The following is a 16993-nucleotide window of genomic DNA, read 5'->3' on the forward strand; positions in this document are numbered from 1 at the left end:
CTTTAAAGACTCCAAAAAAGGACTATCATATTGCAGCCACTTTCTTACACACTGCAATCCAGATCAATCCTTATCATTCCTTCTCAGTAGATAGAAAAACCCACAACCCCTCATACCCCACCTCTGTTCACAAATTCAAGTACCAAATGACAGCACCCAACTTGCATTTTACCAGACTACAATCTCTTGATTGATTTCCAGGGACTGTTCCATTGAGATCCACACCATTGAAGAGCTGCATGATATACATGACTATAAGACTCAAAGATTAGCTTCTAACGGTATCACCAGAATTTATGAGAATTCCTTCCATCATTCAGGGAGTTCCAAGGGGGAGTATCTAAAGAAGGTGAAAATATCTGTAAGAGATCTCTTACATTTTAAAGAGCACCAAGTGATGAGCAAGAAGATTTGGAAGAAGCAACCACTTGCAAGTTCTCAAGTATTTATTAATTTAACTTGTGTTTTATGTTATCAATTTCTCAAGTTCTCGTGTTTCCCTCAAGATTTCATCTTGGAACTTGGAAGCAGAACATGGCATCCAATATTGTTGAACTTGTATGCTTTTTAATTTTTGATCAATGCATGATAGAATATGGATTAGAGCTGTCAGGAATCTCCTAACATCGTCTTTTCCTATATGTGCAAGTTGAAGCAATTTGGCACCAATATGTTTGATTGCTTAAACCCCACAATATGGCAGATATAAATTTATAATGCTGACAAAACAAACCAGATGTAAAAGTGTGCTAATTTAAGGAGGGCTCAAACATGCACTGAATTGACAAGAGTCCAAAAGAACACAAACTCACTTGGAAAAATGGTTTTCCAAGAGGATCCAGCGCTTCCATGCTCCATTTTGATCAACTCAATGATCTGAATTTTGAGGTAGCCTGAAGGAGCCTCCTGAATATAACATTTGGTAAACAGGTCTGATTCTCATGGTCAGAATTATGCTCAGGATGGAGCCCACACCACAGACACCAGCCAGAACCAGGAAGGTGAGTCTAAAACAATTTGGACCCAAGCAAGAGACACTTGAATTGAGTAGATTCATTCCTTGCTGCTTTGCTGCCTCATTATCATACACAAACCCTGCAAGGAGACCAGAGAATAGAAAGGCACCAAGAGGATTCCCCAGCGACATGAAATTGTAAAAAATACCAAAATGCTTCAAGCCAAAAAGCTCAGAGACAGTCGGGACCATGATAGAAAATTGAACACCATAGCAGATCCCAAGTAATGCAGTTGCAGCATAGAGGGTACCATCAAGAGCAGAAGCAAACAGCAGGTATGTAATGACCATAATTACTTGAGTGCATGTCATCCAAATTGTCCGAGGGATTGTTTTTGACCTGCAGAGAATTGAAATCCTCATGTGATCATAATTAACTCTCTATAGAATAATGGAGAAAGAACGAATAAGTGTATATTTTTGGCACATCTGTGATGCACTAAGGCTGGTTGTTTAGGGTCATCCAAGAAGAAAGTTCAAGTAAGAATTCCTGGTGATGTCCATCCGCATATATATCAAAAATTTCTTGGAGCACATGAATTAAGTTCTTAATTCAATTTTCTAGAAGATACTGTAGAAAATTCTAAAGAAAAGCAGGTATCAAACTTACAGGCCCAAGCTACAATTTTGACAATTAAAATTCGTTCTGACATAAACTAAAGGCGTTCTTCCTTGAGGGGCTTCCAAACATAATATTAAGATAGGCCATTCCAAATCTGAAGTTATTCTGCATGTTCCTGACCATCCAACTTACTGTAATATTTCCTTCCTTTCCATTTTGGTTTTCATTAATTTTATTTTATGGATGATATTCCATGACTGGATTCTAAAGTTTTCTGATTTAAACAATCTTGGATCCTAACCATCTAGGGAGGTGAGGCATACATGAAGATTAGGAATCAAAATACTTCAATTCAATTACCTGCATATTAATCAAGAACTGGCACATACCTGAGAAAATGTTCAGAAACAGCACCTCCACCAAGACGGCCCAAGAAATTACAAAAGCTGAAGAGACATAACAACATTGTGGTGTTATGCACACCTTGTGCAATCCCTATCTGGGCCAGGTTATTGAGAACAGTTACCCCAGAACCCACACCAGCAAAGTAGACTAAGAACAGAAGCCAGAAATCAACCTTGACTAAAGCTTCAGTGAACTTGAAGTCTTCCCCTCTTCGGGGTCTTCTCTTTTTCTTCACTGCCCCCTCTCCCTCAGCAAGGAGCATATCTATCTCTGACACACAGTCATTCTTGTGAAAACTTCCAAGGCTTGCTGTTGACGAAGATGGTGTCAGCAATGGTTCTGTTTTGTCTGCATTTTCCTCTCCTTGAAGCATACTTTCTGAAGACCCAACTGGTTGGTTGAGCATCCCTGATTTGCTGCGATTTGTGGGGTTCAAGGTCATCTTTATAGGAATTGCTAGTGGAGCCATGAGAAGGAGAACCATTGCAGCAAGAAAAGTATAGGAAATTGGAGCACTTAAAGAAAATATATCATTCAATATTGTAGTTGTGAGAAGATATGAGCCGAGCACAACACTGGCAGCCTGAGTAAAAAGAAAATGGCCATGCTGTGCAGAGTCTTCCCCAGAAGCTGGAGTACAAGGCCTGATGAAATACATCATGGTGAAACATATAAGAGGAACACCAAGGGCAAGGAACATCAAAAGCTCGGACGAGGATTTGTGAAGTGTTGTGGTGTAAATTTCAGTATATACTGCAGCACTGAGGCCCCCATAACCTTTGAGAATGCCTGCTACTGTGCCCCGACTGAGAGGGAAGTTTCTCATGTTGGTCACAAGCACAGATGTGCTCAACCAAGCACTACTGTTGGTGGCAACACAAAGTGCAAACCATAACTGCCATGTCATAAAAAGAATGTATATATCATTTATTGAAAATTCCAGGCTACAAAACTTAAATGTATGAACTTGGATATTCATATATTTTTGCTATAAATAAATTGGTCAAAAAGAAGTTACCATATTCTGTGTTTATTCGACTTACTGAGAAATACGAGTTTCATTTAACAGAACGATGATTCTCCACAACATATTTAGAACGTCTATTCATGTCTCTTCAATTACTCATGAAATGGAAGCTAATATCACTTAGATGCAAGACATGCTTGACATGAATACCCTTTTCAAGGAACAATGCCATATTTCATAATAACTTGGTGAATACCCTTTTCAGTTTATGACCAGTTTTGCTGATTGATATGTCGGTGAAGTGACTTCATTTTGTATAATTTATTGAGGAATATCCAGCTTGCTGTTATTAGCCTTGTCATAAAGGCTATTTGCAATGACTTCATCTCTTGTTTATATTGCTATATCCATGCAACTTATCAAAGGATGATAAAATAAGATTACATTCAAGAAAAATGCTTTCAGTTTATTTCCTAGAATTAAAGACATTTTGCAACTCGTAATTAGGCATACTAAGCAAAATGTTGGTCACAGATTTAAAGAAAAAAGAGTAGTGAAGATAGTAGAAATCTCCCTTGTTTCCCTTAAGGGTATCTTGCAAAATAACTTAACTTCCCTGAGACTTATACTAATGCTCCATCCTCATGTTGATCAACTTCATCCATCATAAAACTCAATAACCAACTCAACATAGTCATAAGAGTATACATACGTAGCTAGCCCACACTAGAAACTTAAGTAGAGATTCTCACTGTTTGGTCAGGTAAAGCACATGATGACATAACACCAAATTAGTGTAACTTAGCTCTAATGCAACCAAATCATCAACAAGAACATGCTCATTTTTTGCTTCCATCTTCCACAAGATGCTCAGTCAACTGTACATAAGATTGATCAAATTCAATAAAAATTTCCAAATTTCCAAATTAACACTGTTCATCATTGTAATTGCTGGATTTTGTACTGTCACACATAGTAATCTTTTTAAAGCCTTCATATGAGATTTCACAATGAAGAAATGTCTAGTATTCTTAGACTTGGTCCTCCAATGCAGAAGGTGTTTCCATGGATAAAGATATATCCCACTTTGGAGATCAAAAGGTATTTCATTTCTGTCCATGTTCTTGATCAACCAATTAATCCTTCAAATTTCAACCAATTCACTTGCTTAGGAAAAAAAGTAGTCAGCAACTGTAAAGTTGAATTCCAACTGCTTTTTTAGTGTGTAAGGATTAAGCCATTACTCGTATTGGACGTCCTGGACTCCAAGTGCCTGGCCTAATCAGAATCCACTTGACTGACAAAAGCACAGTGTACAATGAAGGTCCATTCAATTAATCATAATTTTGAAATCCACTTATTCAATCCAACCATCAAACTCATTAAGCACCATGCCCCAGAGTCTTCAAGAGCTAAATCATGTTTAATTGAATTAATTTAATATAACAACCCACTTACAAGCCCTGCACATAGCTTGACAACTTTGCAATCTGAAACCCAACTATTCATTTCTCAGTAGTGAAATTATAAAAATCTCATTCATGTATTGAGCCACCTCAAGATCCTTCTGAATTGCTATTCACTCAGCAAAATGACATTGGATCATGCTGTAAAGATGCTATCGATGTCCCATTCTTATAATCAACTTCTAGTTTTTCTCAAACTTACTAATCATCTGAAGACACTTCCAATCAAACATTAATTGAACATATAATTTATCTATATATAAAAAAAATCAATCACTAAGATCATATCAACTCCAAATTTACCAAATTATATCAATCGTGTCAGCAGTACTGAAATAGGTAGAGGAAGAACAAAAAATAACTCAGAGATAGCTCTAATTCAAAGAAGACCTCAGAACACATCAAAATGGAAAATCAAGCCAATTAATAAAATCCCATCACAATCTAGACCAAGATTCAGAAAGCGATATGTGGGGAAAAAACCCAATAAAACTTCCAATCCTTAAAAGAATCCATCATGTAATAACCAGGCCGCCAAATGGGTATGCAAAAAATCCATTTTTAAAAAGTGAAAGTAAGGGGAAAACACAGAGAGAAGAGAGCTTACCAACCAAAAAGGTAAGGACAGAAGAGTACGGCTCAAGGCAAGCCAAAGAACACCATACCCAAGGAAGCAGGCAAAAGCACCGATCGAAAGAACAACCCAAGGAGGGAACTTGTTGCAGACAACGCCCGGTAGAAGGCCAACGTTCTCGCCGATGTCGTTGGCGACGCCGAGCATGGTGAGCTGGTGCTGGTTGAATCCCAAAACGGATTTAAGAGAATGGGAGTAGAGAGGAAAGGTGTAGGCATTGCCTGATGCAATCTGTACCCAAACTGCAGCTCCCAAACCCACCCATGGCGGTCTGCTTCCTGCTTTCAGTGTCACCATCACTTTCACACCACAAGAGCTTCCGCTCTTCCTCTTCCTCTTCCCCTTCCTCTTTTGGAGTTCGCTTGGACACACGGGGACAGAGGGAGGAGGGTCTTTGTCTGAGAGAAGCCTCTCTCACACCGTCACAAGTTCTCTAACTTTAGACTTTTCTTCAAAGCCTTTATAAGGCTTTGCGTTTTCCCAAAAATATCATCCCTTCAAATTTTAAAAAACGTTTTGTTTTTCGTGTTGCACAAACAAAAATTAATACATAAATATTTCAATTTAATAATCTACACTCTCTATCTTCTCCCTGTCATCATCTCCCTCCATCATTTAAATATGAACATGAGACCGCCTCTTCATGAGTCTTCTGCAAGCAATGGAAATGGACTAAGGAGTTTAAAATTTGAAGAAATGGATAGAAATGGAAGGCTTAACATTGGAAGCAAATGGCTTGGATGAGGAGGGCAGGTGGAGCGTTAGATGGTGGGTGTTTTCCTCAAATTAGAAGTAGGCTCTTGTTTTTATTAGGCCCGCTATGGACATATATGATAACCCTATCCCATCATACTTATCCCCAACATTTCAATTTACTATCACCCTTTTTATTTTTATTTTTAAATTTTTTTTTCATGTTTATTTCTGAAATTTTATTCAAATTCTTGCTAACAAAGTGTTAGCATGAGACGCTTTTATTAATGAGTTCCTAAGAAAGTTCCGAAATTGAAATTTTATATAGGGTTAATTTCGTTGACACCCTCTCAAGTTTAATATAAATATGCTAAATCCTAATAGGTTTTAAATTTCATCTAATAGTATCCATATAAATGTATTTCATATATAAAATTTAATTTTTAAGGAATATAATTTAATTTATAGGGAATTGTTAAATACTTATATCTAAAATATTTTTACTTAAAATCTTTTTAAGAAATAAGGGTATGTTTGATAATGTGATTTAATATATATATATATATTAAATGAAAAACTGTTTTTAAAAATTTAAAAATTCCTAATATTATTTAACCGTTGTTCTTTAAAAACAATTTTTAAAAATAAAATGAATTAAATAACAATTTTTAGAAAACAAAGAGGTGTTTTTATTGGTTTTTAAAAACAAAATAAAAAGATCTGTTTGATCATATTTTTTGAAACTTATTTTTAAAAATTAGTTTTAAGTTAAAAAACAAAAAAGAGTTTTTAAAAACAAATTTCAGAAAATAGGATTAAACGGGTACTAAATTTGATAAACAAAATAAATTTATAAGGATGTTAATTTATGAAATCTTAAACCTAAGATGGTTTATTGAATTTACAATAAACCTTAATGGGTCTCAATGAAATTAACCTTTTAATAAAAGGATTTTTAATTTTAATATTTATATAATTATAAAAGTTATTAGATATAATAAAAGGATGAACTTTATATTATTAGCCTACCAAACGAAACCTATGTTATTAGTCATATCATTATATTCCTTTATATATCTCTTTTTCCTTATTTTTGTTTCATAATTACGTTAAAAATGACCTCATTTGAATTATTTTCACATGCATCATCAATTTCAACAAAATTCCAATATTTTTAAATAACGACAAAGCTCTCGTTGATCCGAGGTATAAAAGTGTGGGCCACAGCCGAAGCCCATTATGTAGTTTTTTAGTGCCCCAACGGTAGAAGCATCTCAGGCCATGGTTTCTTTATTGGTTGTCTTGGCCCACAAAATCAAGGACCCAAACAAAACTTTATTAATTTTCGTTCATTTCACGCATTCTTCTTAGCTGATTTTTGGGCTTGAAAGTGGAAAAAATTGACTAGGTCTTAAAGAGTTGCTTCCTCAATCAAACTAGAATATGGAAAGCAACGTAGGCATGTCTAGTGGTGGGCCATTGATTGGGCCCATGCCACACTCACCTCTTGTCTACTTTTTATTTTGGATCTTGGTCGTATTTATTTTTACCTTAGTCAATGATCTAGATTTTTTCGTGTACTCTCACAATGGAGATTAGAAGTTTGTTAGAAACCGATCCAACGTTTCGCAACTTCAAACAAAATCGTAAAACATGATACCAAATACATTCTCTATTGATACTATGAGTTACCCTATTCACATCTCAATGGATGGATGTAAACATGACAAACTCAACTTTCAAAATAGAAATCTTTCAACTCTCTTCTACAATTAACCTCTCTATACCCTAAGGATTCAACCCATTCGTCCAATTCAGCCCACTTCCAGAAACTTCACCATTCAACTCAACTATGCCTACTTTTGGGCCACTTGAGAGGCAAAAAAGATAGAATTAGTGTAATTTAGTTTGGCATATGCTCTTGACCCAGGCCCACCATGGGCAGGCATCCCTGAAGTAAGAAGATGGCATAAACCCTTGAGAGTATATAATTTATAAAGGCAAAAGCAAGTTCAACTTTAAGATTGCTTGCTAATGCACCCAATGTTTAAATTGGATTTAATTTCAGATGTCTCTGGAAAAGAAAAAGGGCAAGAAAAGAAAACCCTTTAAGGTCTGTTCGTTATTATTTTGGAATTGTTAAAGAGGGTGAAAAAGAAAAACAGCTGGGCGCGACCTTATCATATAATGCAAGTAAGCCCATGTCTGAAGTTGAGAGGGCTTTGGCCCACTGGATTGGGCCACTAAAGTGGATCTTCCCAAATCGTCATCGTCATTTGTGTCTCATCTCTCTGTCGTCTTGAGTGACATAAAATTAGAATTATGATGCTTGCTTTGCTCCTAAGTCCTAACTCAAGTAGCTTTTTCTTCCCTTCCACACCAGTAATAAAAATAAAAAGGCTATTTTCAGTAAACTGGGTGTGAGATATTTTGCCAAAGATATTTTAAGAGGTTTTGGAATTTAAAACCTTTTGTATATTAATTAGCACCCTCATTTTTTCTTAATTGGCGCTTTTAACTCCTCATCTATTGTTACGAAATAACGAGCATATGCGATAAAAAACAAAACATATCACATAAATTTACATGAAAAAACCCTAAATGAAAAAAATCACAAACAAAGAAGAAGAAAATCCATTATATCTAAAATGAAAATCTACTTAATCAAAAATTGGTACAAGATGAGAGAGATGCGAGTGACTACTATATAGATATAAATATCATAACCCTAAATCCTATTATATATAGTCCATATGGTAGGGCAAGCCTCCACACCTCATAATTTTAACTTCACCATATACCACAGGTTTTTTGGATCAAACGAAATAAAATTCAGGTTAGTAAACCCTAACACCTTTCATGTTTGTTTCTTCCTAAAAAAACAAATCTTTTATCTTATCTTGTCCAAGAATTAACTTGAAGATAAAATAGTGAATTTGTTTTAATTAGGTGGATGTGCATTAAAGTTTGTGAATAATATCTATTCAAGAAGGAGCGGGTTGGTCTGACCTCATAAGGGATATTTGTTTTATTAAGTCATGTAATCTTGTAAGAGATAATGTATTAGAGAAATGATTGTGATGTCTTACATTAACTAGAAGAAGAATTTTTGTGTACTATAAATGTAATAAATTTTTCTTAATCTTGTAAACATGTATTAAAAATACATTTTATAGTGATTTTATGAAGTGTTTTTAGTTTTTCTAATATTTAAAAAATTAAAAAATTTCAAGTGTTGGAAAAATTAAAAACACTTTTTAAAATCAGTACCAAATGTATTATAAAGTTGTAAGAATCCACTAAGCTTATAACACGTAATATTTACTTAAAGAGGAAATAGGTCGTCACAATTATAATCTATATAAGGATCAAGGATAGGATAATATCTAAAACTCACTATGACAGATGGAAGGAGTTTCTAGCAATCAAGTTTTGGATAATAAATTTAGGTTTATGTTGAAGTATAGAGTTGTTGGAAGAGACTTGTGTTGAGGTCCACGCTGAAGTTGATATCCAGAATATCCCACCTTGCTATCAAATATTGTTACTGATGGCTACGGTTTTTTCTGCCGACTCTTCGAAGGAGCATGGGCTTTTCTTAAATTAGGCCCATGACCCCTCAAAAACAAGGGTTAGGCTGCTCTCAAATCAGGCCCACCAACAAAGTCTTAACAAAATCACCTTAAATAATAAACAATTTCTTAACCGTTGGATTGATATTTGATCACCGTAGAAAATAATTAGGCCAAGTCACACCAAATACTACCAAATCATTTCTTAAATATACTTAATTACTTTCAGTGCCATGGTACCACACTGTTGGCTGGGCTTATCCTGACCCATCTACTCCGCCCTAAAATTAATTAATTAAAAATAAATTAATAACACACACTCATGCCCACGATTAACTTAAATTTTTTTTAAAAAAAAATGAAAAATAATAAAATATTTAGTCCTTTCCCCATAGTATAGGATGAACTCAAATTCCAATATTTTATGGAATATAGCTAAAATCCAAAACCATCCACGCAGACCTCAAGCTAACCACGTAGATCACACTTGGGCTATAGCCTATACCTAGAGTTCCAATATGTACAATTACTAAAAAGAACCAGAGAAGAAACCTGGGTGAATTATTACCCAAGATCCTATTCTCCCACGTAATCTGACACTACTAATTTTTCAACTTTTTTGCTGTCAGCAAGTCTGGGATTGTAGCTAGCAGCCAAAAGTTCCACATAGTTGCCACATTTTAGTTGGAAAATTATTGAGATCCGGGGATAAGTTTGGCCTACAATTCTACAATCTTCCAGAGAAAGATAACAAGTCATTTAGATAAAGATTAAAACAAGAGCCAAATAAGGTGAAGTGTTGGTGCATTTGCCAACCCAATGAGGTCACAGGTATACAGAAGTGGAATGATATAAAAACAAAGTTGTAACTTTATCCTTATCCTTTTGAAAAAGGAAACGAAAGGAGTATCGTTAATGGCCTCATCAGCATCCGCCAGGTACACGAACATGGCTGCCTTGTCCCATCAACATCTTCTCTTCAAAACAGGATGTAGTAGAACACAGACTCCCCGGAATGTCAACTACCAAGGCCCACCGTATATACAGCTCAATTAATCTGCTAATTGTTTGAAGCGGTAAGTCAAAGTGAAGAGCAGGTTGGCATGAAAAAGGGTATTAATCTTCTCGAAAATGTTATTGGATAAAAAAAAATGATATTAGGATGAAACTTAAAAACATACACGCGGTATCATCTTATCAGCAATATATTTTCATTTGATATGATAAAAGTAGTACACTCTCGTTTGATCTTTTCAACTCTAAAACTTGCATAGGTCTTGGTGGGTCCATTGGAGGTCATCGACCTCCCCAACCATGCAAGTTTGGTTCGATCCTAGGGCTCCCAATTGATGGGGAACATGCTCACAAGATGGAGAGGTTTGATGGGCTCGTTGGGGGACCTTACTCTCTCTGACACATAAAGTGGACATCCCAGCCAGCCGACTGCTAGTAATACAACCAGATATAATACAACTGAAAGTGTGTCAGAGGGTGACTGGGAATAAGTCATTGATGTGGCTCAAGGTTGAGTCAGCTAACCAATATGGACTGGACCCCCTCGTGTAAAAAGTTGGTCAGCTTGGTGTGACACCTCCTTCACAGCTCCATGTGGGCTGCTCCTTCATTCCATCTTCTCCCACCCCTTTAGTTTCGTGACCCATGTGGATCCCACTAACACCCCATTAGACCATCCATCTTAATACATGCATTTAACTACTTATTCTCCCTTGCCAAATATTTATTCAATCAATTGAGTTGGTGCCATGTTTTTATGGAAAAAAAAAAAGAAAAAAAAAACTTTCGTATAAAATATAGTTGTATTGTGATGTATCCTCTCATAGCATACTCACATGCCATGTTTATTTTGGTGATGCTTTTTATCATTGATATTAAAATTAAACATATTTATATATCATGGCTTTTTTAAAAACGCTCTTTACTTCCACCTACATTTGATTCTCCAAATCTTCATTTCTAATCATTTTCCTTGTATCTTTGCACACATTATAACCGAAGAACTTAATAAATTCAGATTAAATTGGTATCTAAAAAAAATAAAAGGATATTGGTAGAGGGTGTAAATTGTGGAGGAAGGTGAAAGGGGGGCCACATTCAGGTGGCATATCAAAAACACCCATCTTTTTCAAAACCTTATCTTGGAGGGTCAGGGTCATGGCAATGCTGCAAAGGCTAAGGTGGAGATGGAGACAATTCCGTAGGCCTTTTGGTCTTTGCAGTTTCTCTTACGGAATATCTAATCTCCCTTTCATGTATAGCCCTTATAATATCTTCCTGCTTCCTCTTCTTCTACCATGTATGTCGACTAATACAAGATAATTTATTTAATTAACGAGTTACCAATCATGAAGAATAAGTCAACAGAAGAGTCAGGATGATGGAGGATCTGAAGATAGGCATACTGTGGTAATGACTTACTCTCTTAAAGACTTCAAATGCAAATAATGGACGCCTGCCTAACGTCTACTAGTTGTTAGAAAAGGCCAAACCGCCTTTCTATCTATGCTTGGCCCCAGCTGGCTCTACGCCCCCGGTTTCGCACCTGCTTTCATCGACTCATCGCTATTCACTAATTGTCCAAACCATTATTGGATAACTACAAATTTTTACTTACTTCTCACTCTTGGAAATTTCCTAGTTTGGTTTGGAGTGTGCATAAAAGATGAAGACAAAAGGACATTTACAACTTAGGACTCTTCTATAACAATCCACTTCCAACCGTGTAGATATTGTCGATTTTGAACTTGTCTTTGAACCCAAATGGACCCTCACGACTTTAAAACGCGTCTATAAGATTTGTATCCACGGGATTATGAGATCAAACAAATACACTTACGAGACCAAACAAACCCCACACCCGAGGTTAGGGATCGACTCTAATGATCTACTCACAACCATATAGATATTGTCCACTTTGGACCCAAATGAGCTCTTACTGCTTTAAAACGCGTCTACAAGGTTACGAGGAGTCTATTCTTATATAGCGCCAAGAACTTTCCTCCTTATTCAATGTAGGATGTCACAAATACCCCTCATATAGACATAACGTCCTCATTGTGTCCCACGAGATTGTGGGGTTAAACAAACATCACAGAGGTCAGGGATCGACTCTGATACCATTTGTAATAACCCTTTTCTAATCATATAAATATTATCCGTTTTGAACTCAAATGAACCTTCACGACTTTATAACGCATCTACAAGGTTACGAGAAGTCCATACTTATATAGTGTCAGAGACTTACCTCTATATTCAACGTGGGATGTCACACTTCTCTACCCCCAAGCACAAAATACAAAAGCACCTCCTAGTGCATTGATGAGGGGCCTTTATGTTTTCTTTTTGAAATTCATTTGACTTAAAAATCCATTTATTTTTTGAGTGATACCAACTAAATTAATGAATCTTAATTTTGAGTTTGATTTCTTCTAAACATTCGTTGATGTTGTGGCACTAAAAAATCCATTGAATTAAAGCTCTGTTGTTGGTTTTTTTTTTCTTCTTAAGATGTGTTTTAATATTTTTACTGTTTATATTTAAGGAATTTGTATTTTCTTTCATGTCTATCATAAGTCCTGTCCTTGTCCATGGTCCTTCTTAGGGTCTTGTAGTATATGGCTAAGCTAAAATTCCTTCAGAAAATAATTTCTCCACCGCCAAAACAGCTCCTCAAGAAACATATCTACAAGAACGGAAAATTTAAATAAATGTCAAATTAGGGGAAAAAAATTAAACAAAAATAAATACTTCACCTGGAAGAAACGAATAGGAATACGGGTGACGGACAAATGGGGACGAATGGAAAGATTCATACGCCGCACACATACGACGCATGTCCCGACCAACGCAGATAACGGGAAGCGTCAAACCAAACGGCGAATTTAACGGAGTGGGGAAGACACTGAGAAACGAAAACGACGACGCGTTGAATGGTGTATGAACGATGATGCCAAACCATAATGAATTGAGTCTGTGATTGATCTCCAATTCAGTGGATTTTAGTTTCAGTTGGAATTTTTAATCTTAATTGTGGTTTTCTTTGGGTGAACTGCTGAATTTAATGTCCAAAAAGCTCCTTCAATTGGCACCAATGGCTTAACTGATATATATACACAAAGTATCGGTTCTTAGGGTTTCGGTCACCGGAGTACAAAAAACAGGTCCGTTCCGAAGAGCACCGATCAGGTTGTACGCGAACTCGCCGGAATCTGGCCACAATCGGCCGGGATCTGACGCCTCCATCGCCGGAAAACTCTGATTATAGCGAAAACAATATAGGGTTTGAAAAGTTTATTGTCGAACATACCCCTGGACTATATCACAAATCCTCGGCTTTCGACATGTTGGAGAGTCGGCTGGGCCTTGGCTGGAAACCCGATCGCCGGCGTTGCTGGTGAGACGATGGTCGGATCAGAGCAGCCAAAGCCCTCTTCACCAAGTCTCCCTCGACGGTCCCGATTCTGACCAGCGAATTCGTCATCGCTGATCTCCGAGCGTTGAGCCGGTTGGAGGAGTAGGGAGCGGAGTGATTGTTGAAACCTTTGTGGAGACTGCATCGGAAGGAGCCAGGATGTGTTGTAGGCGAGCACATACAACTACGCTTCGGAGTCGAGGGCGCCGACAAAGGATTGGTGTGCTTCTTCACGACCTGAGTGCGGGGAGTGGCGGAGATGGATCGACTGGGAGATATGGGACGGTCTAGGGAGAATCGTACGGAAGGTGATGAGGGAGCAGATCCATAGAGGTTGACCTTGGTGCGGGACGCCGATCTTTGAAAGAAACCGGTGGTTCGGGAAGAGAAACCGGAGCTTGAGGAAGCGAAGGCAGAGGAAGATGAGGAGGGAATGGGCGAAGAGTTGAATTTTCCAGAACGAGAGAATGACCCTAGTACTGGTCCGCTCGATCTTCTAGAGGAAGCCGCCATTTTTTTTTTTGGTTGCAGTAGAGAGAAAGAAGGGGAAACCTTTATTTTCAGATACCGCGTTCGGCTATCTAGTTTGGCAAACCCAGCTTAACACGAGCCCTGTATTTATAGGGTTGAGGTAGAGCGGGGGAGTAACGGCGTAAGAGTCGCGTTTGTGGACATTTCCTTTTCTGGGGCTTTTGCAATGCTACCCTTGTAACTTACGCTATTTTCAAAACGCTCCTCCCATGTTCTTCCATTTTACATTCACGCCCCGCTGCAACTGTGTAGTGGAGACTGGAGAGATGTTACAAAATATTTAAAAATCAAGCTCAAAATAAAAAATAAAAAATGAGAGAATTTATTCGGTGTTTGAATGCATTTTAAATTAAAATATATTCAAAAAAGTAGAAATTGACATATAATTTTTTTAAAATTTAAAATTTGCAAAAACTTGAATGAGGAAAATAAAAAAAAGAAAGAAATGTAAAAAGACCAAAATAGAAGGGCATGTATGAAAGAAAGAATTATAAACTCAACCAGAGGTAGAGGTTGGGTTAGTAGAAAGTGGATGACAGTCGGGTGTGGTGTGGGTAAGATAGGGGGATCCGGTGGGCTAGAAAGCAATGGGCAAAACCAACAGATTTATCCGTTAAACCAACAGCTCTTGGGGATTGCTCACTGCCTCGACACGTGCACTGTCGCACTCTCTATTTATATTCCCTCCCCCACCCCCAACCCCCCAATTTGCTTTTATTTTTTTAATAAAGCGGTTTTGAAAAGCGTGCTGCCCCGCTTTGATACGTCCAGGAGGGCTTTTTACAAACCCTATAATATTTTACCAGTAGAGAATTTCCATCTCTTTAGTAATTATTAAATAATTTAATTGTAGCAGAATGAAGTGAGTCACAAAAGTAACGAAGGCATAACACGTGTTTCGTTTATCAAAATCATGTGTGATGGCCGCAAATGCACATGCCTATGGATCATACGTGTCCTCGACGCCTATAAAATAGTTGCCTAATCAATAATTCATACTTTATTATTTTATCCATTTCTTAATTATAATTTACAAATTTCTTTAATCATATAAGTTTGGATGCATTGAGGGATTTACTTTAACTTTAATTAATCCACCATTGCAATCCAATTTGCACCACCAAACTTGATTAGATTGATTTACTCATTACCAAATTTCTTTATTTATTAATTTATTTATTTTAAGATGGAAATGATTTGACTATGATATGATATCATGTCACATGAAAAATCATTAAATTTTTAGGGGACTTACGATGAGAGCTATTACATACTTAAGTTTCATTTTATATTATTAATTGTATAATAAATTTATTTAGAAAGAATTATGATTTTAAATTTTTAATAGCATGTTTGATAATTATTTTTAAAAAGAGTTTTTAATAATTGAACTGTTATATGATGTTTAATAAAATAAAAATATTTTTAAAAATTTAAAATATTTTTAAAGACAATTGTGGCCCTTCAAAATTTCAAAGAATCGCAGCATGGAGAATGGAAAGCGTGTTTGCTTGGAGATTGGAATCTCAATTTCAACAATGAATATTCCTATATCCAGGAATTGAATCAGACTACTTTGGTTTACAAAAGCGTGTGGACTCCCTCCTGTTTTCGTGGTGGAGGGGTCACACTTACATTTCATGGTTGTTTCCCACCAAATGCTTCTGTATTTGTTTCCACATACTGTCTACTTCCAGGAAAGGAAATTATAAAACAAAAAAGCATTTTGAAATGACTCGATTATTTGAAAATTAAAAAAAAAAAAAAAAAAAAAAAAAAAACCTTTTGCTATGCTATCAAACAAAAAATCAAAATCCACTTTAAATTAAAATAACAATTTTACACTTTATTTAAACAGATCACATATTCAACACATGAATAGTTCATTACTATTAATACCATCGCATAATTAAATTTTTTTTATATTAAAAATAATTATATAAATACGAAAAATAATTAAAAATAAAATATTAAGTATAAAATTATTTTTAAAAATATTAAAAATAAGTTAAAAGCATTTAAAAATTTTAAAGTTATATGAAAGAAACTTAGAAAACAGTTTTTCAAAAAACTGTTTTTTAAAAATGTTTTCAATTACTTACAAGACTCTTTTTCTCGATCTTTACGGTTTTTTGCATCTCCAATTCCAAATATGTTAGGTAGTGATTGTGAGATCATTTCCCTTTGGTCGGCCAAAATAATAATGGCACAAGCAGCATGTCCCTTCAAGCCAAACATGCCACTAAAAAGCCTACAGTTCACTCCATAAAGCCTAAGCATTGTTGGAAGTTAGCCCACCCATTTCCACTCTCCAAATTACCACCATCTTTATTCTTTTCTTCAACCACACTTCCTCCTCATATCGCCATTCTTTAAATTGGAGACAACCCTTTATTTTCTAGTTTGAGAAGAATTAGTTAGAACTTAGAAGTTGATTCAACTTCTCAACTCCCAAAAAGCACTAAGACAAAGTGGTTACATTTCAGTTATCAGACACCAAGGAAAAAAAGACGTGAGATCATGCTTTGGTGGTGTGTAATTTGAAGTATTTCTTAATTACGAGCCACACATGTGTTGCACACTTTTTTCCATTCAGTGGTTGAGCAGCAGGTTGAAGAGCAGCCCAAATTGAAATGATCGGGAAATTTCATGAATATTTTATCTTTCACATGGGCTGATTCTAGTAATCCACAAATGAATATCATGTTTCAAAGACTAA

General features: G+C 36.1%; 2 protein-coding genes across 2 annotated transcripts; both read right to left on the minus strand.

Annotated features, from left to right (window-relative positions):
• Positions 1–658: 658 nt before the first annotated feature.
• On the minus strand, positions 659–5857 carry LOC100251745 (protein NUCLEAR FUSION DEFECTIVE 4). The gene is made up of 3 exons (XM_002268762.5): positions 5023–5857; positions 1967–2877; positions 659–1355 (listed from the first exon to the last, which is right to left on the minus strand). Exons 1-3 carry the CDS (start codon positions 5344–5346, stop codon positions 869–871), a joined length of 1722 nt encoding a protein of 573 aa, XP_002268798.2. The 5' UTR covers positions 5347–5857; the 3' UTR covers positions 659–868.
• Positions 5858–13388: 7531 nt separating this feature from the next.
• LOC100852953 (uncharacterized) lies at positions 13389–14348 on the minus strand. Its single transcript, XM_003633098.4, has one exon. The coding sequence runs from the start codon at positions 14254–14256 to the stop codon at positions 13651–13653; it is 606 nt and encodes a 201-aa protein (XP_003633146.1). The 5' UTR covers positions 14257–14348; the 3' UTR covers positions 13389–13650.
• Between the last annotated feature and the right edge of the window lie 2645 nt (positions 14349–16993).

Source organism: Vitis vinifera, chromosome 11 (genome assembly GCF_030704535.1).
Source record: "Vitis vinifera cultivar Pinot Noir 40024 chromosome 11, ASM3070453v1".
Lineage (NCBI taxonomy): Eukaryota > Viridiplantae > Streptophyta > Magnoliopsida > Vitales > Vitaceae > Vitis > Vitis vinifera.

Excerpts from the sequence above, each read along its gene's own strand:
- LOC100251745 (XM_002268762.5), bottom strand. The coding sequence starts at position 5,346 with ATGGTGACACTGAAAGCAGGAAGCAGACCGCCATGGGTGGGTTTGGGA. Across the intron at positions 2,878-5,022 it reads TGTCCTTACCTTTTTGGTTG|TTATGGTTTGCACTTTGTGT; the intron begins GTAAGCTCTCTT and ends ATGACATGGCAG. Across the intron at positions 1,356-1,966 it reads GTTTCTGAACATTTTCTCAG|GTCAAAAACAATCCCTCGGA; the intron begins GTATGTGCCAGT and ends AATTCTCTGCAG.
- LOC100852953 (XM_003633098.4), bottom strand. The coding sequence starts at position 14,256 with ATGGCGGCTTCCTCTAGAAGATCGAGCGGACCAGTACTAGGGTCATTC.